General features: G+C 51.3%; 1 protein-coding gene across 1 annotated transcript; it reads right to left on the bottom strand.

Annotated features, from left to right (window-relative positions):
- Nucleotides 1–595, bottom strand: NGA_0694900 (uncharacterized protein; the record flags this gene model as incomplete). Its single annotated transcript, XM_005852494.2, has 2 exons — nt 1–143; nt 416–595. Coding segments are annotated over 2 exons (323 nt in total), but the record flags the coding sequence as incomplete, so codon positions are not given.
- Between the last annotated feature and the right edge of the window lie 1,178 nt (nt 596–1,773).

Here is a 1,773-nt window from a genome sequence, read left to right on the forward strand (position 1 = left end):
ATGGGGCGGAGGGAGGGGCGGAGGGAGGGGAGGATCTGGGACAGGACCTGCGGTCCCCGCGTTGCTGACACGATGTTTCTCCCTGCACGGGCAACAGCAGCCGTCGATGAGTCCGCAAGATCATGAGACTCGGCCACGGTGAGCTAAACAGAGGGGAGGAAGGGAGGGAGGGGAGGGAGGGAGCGAAGGAGGGACAGGGGGGCATTGGCGTTCAGCAAGGACCTCTCAGTGCGAGAGTATGAGGGTTCCGATGGAAGAGAGAAGTTAATGATTTACACGTCATTTTCTTCCTGATAAGAGTTCCTATCCACATCTTACGATTTAAACGAGTCTCGTCACTTTTAAGTTTGAATATCAATCGACGGTAGCTCAACCCCATTTCTCGAAATCGTCTTCTTTCCCTCTACCCTCATACCTGCGAAAGCGTGCCGCACACATTGCAGACTTGCTCGTCGTCGTAATTGGCCGAATACGAAATGGCACCGCAGACAGAGCAGGCGAAGTCAGCCATAGCACGCAAAGACCCTGGAAAGGAGGGAGGGAAAGCAAAGAGAGGGGGGAGGTTGAAAGCCCACGAGGAGGTGGTCGAGGTCATGATTGAGGTTCAAGAACCTACGATTCCAAGCAAGGACTAAGCATGAAGGCGAGAAGAAAAAACGACGCATCAGTCATATACGAAGGAGAGGCTCTGTTTTAAAAATTGCGCGAAGATGTGGGGACTACCTGCCCTTTACTTGTCTACATGCAGAGCAGCCTATCCAGAAGGTGGGTTTAGGCAGAGTCATCCCAGCACAAAAAACAATCCCGGGATCCGACAACGGTTAGTTTTAAAACGCCCAAAGCATGCCGTGCGGACACGCAGAGTCTTGTCAAAATAGTAAATAACAGAGAGGACAGGGAGGGGAGGAGGTTAACAGGTTGGTGTAGAGTTGCTATTAGGCAAAGCGTGAGTCATTGGACGTCAGACATACAAAAGAGTTCATGAGATCGCCGATGAATAACATAATTCTTGGCAAAAGCATGGTGAATTATCGGCATGATGCAAGAAATGGTCTCTGTGCACGAGCAAACTGGAATAAAAAGCGCCCTGAAAACGTCCGGAGCTAGAAAGAATGCAATATGACCCAAAGTGAAGGCATTAAGCTCAGAGGCTATGCAGAGAACAAAAGCCAAATTTCCCAAGGCGCTCTCAACTACCCATCGACGTGCCTCGTGGCTGATTCTGTCCACAGGAACGAAGTTAAAAAAAGGGCTTAAGCGGTCGCACGGGCCGCAGCCTACCGGCCCCCCTCGCCCACACGCTGAGGGCGAAGGCTTCCTTTCGAGTATTGGACCTGGAAATAAGAACACTCGACCCTCGAAGCACCTCCAGTCTCGTCTTTGAGTACATGCGTGGTGAAAATGTAGGAGGTTTGGAAGCTTTCCTTCAGTTTTTCCTTACGGCGTGCTTCTGAAAGTGTCGCATCATTCCAAAACCGAGGACCCGCTCTCTCTTTTGGCGTCGGGGTTCCGAATAAATTAGAAGCATTTTCTTTCCATCTTCTGCGTATTTACTCTCCCCCACGGTATGTAATGGAACGCTCCTGCTATCTTTTGCTCATAGATTATCATGGGGGCGTGCTGGCGCGTACGCTGGCGGTATGCGTGCGATTCAACAAGCGTGTGGTGTGGTACATGTCTCTCGCTTTGTTCCACGGCGCCTGGGGCCTGAAAATCTGTGTTATCCTATATGGTCCGCAAAACCAAGCAAGCGTCCCTAAATAGCCCCCCCCC

Source organism: Nannochloropsis gaditana (genome assembly GCF_000240725.1).
Source record: "Nannochloropsis gaditana CCMP526 unplaced genomic scaffold scaffold1135, whole genome shotgun sequence".
Lineage (NCBI taxonomy): Eukaryota > Eustigmatophyceae > Eustigmatales > Monodopsidaceae > Microchloropsis > Microchloropsis gaditana.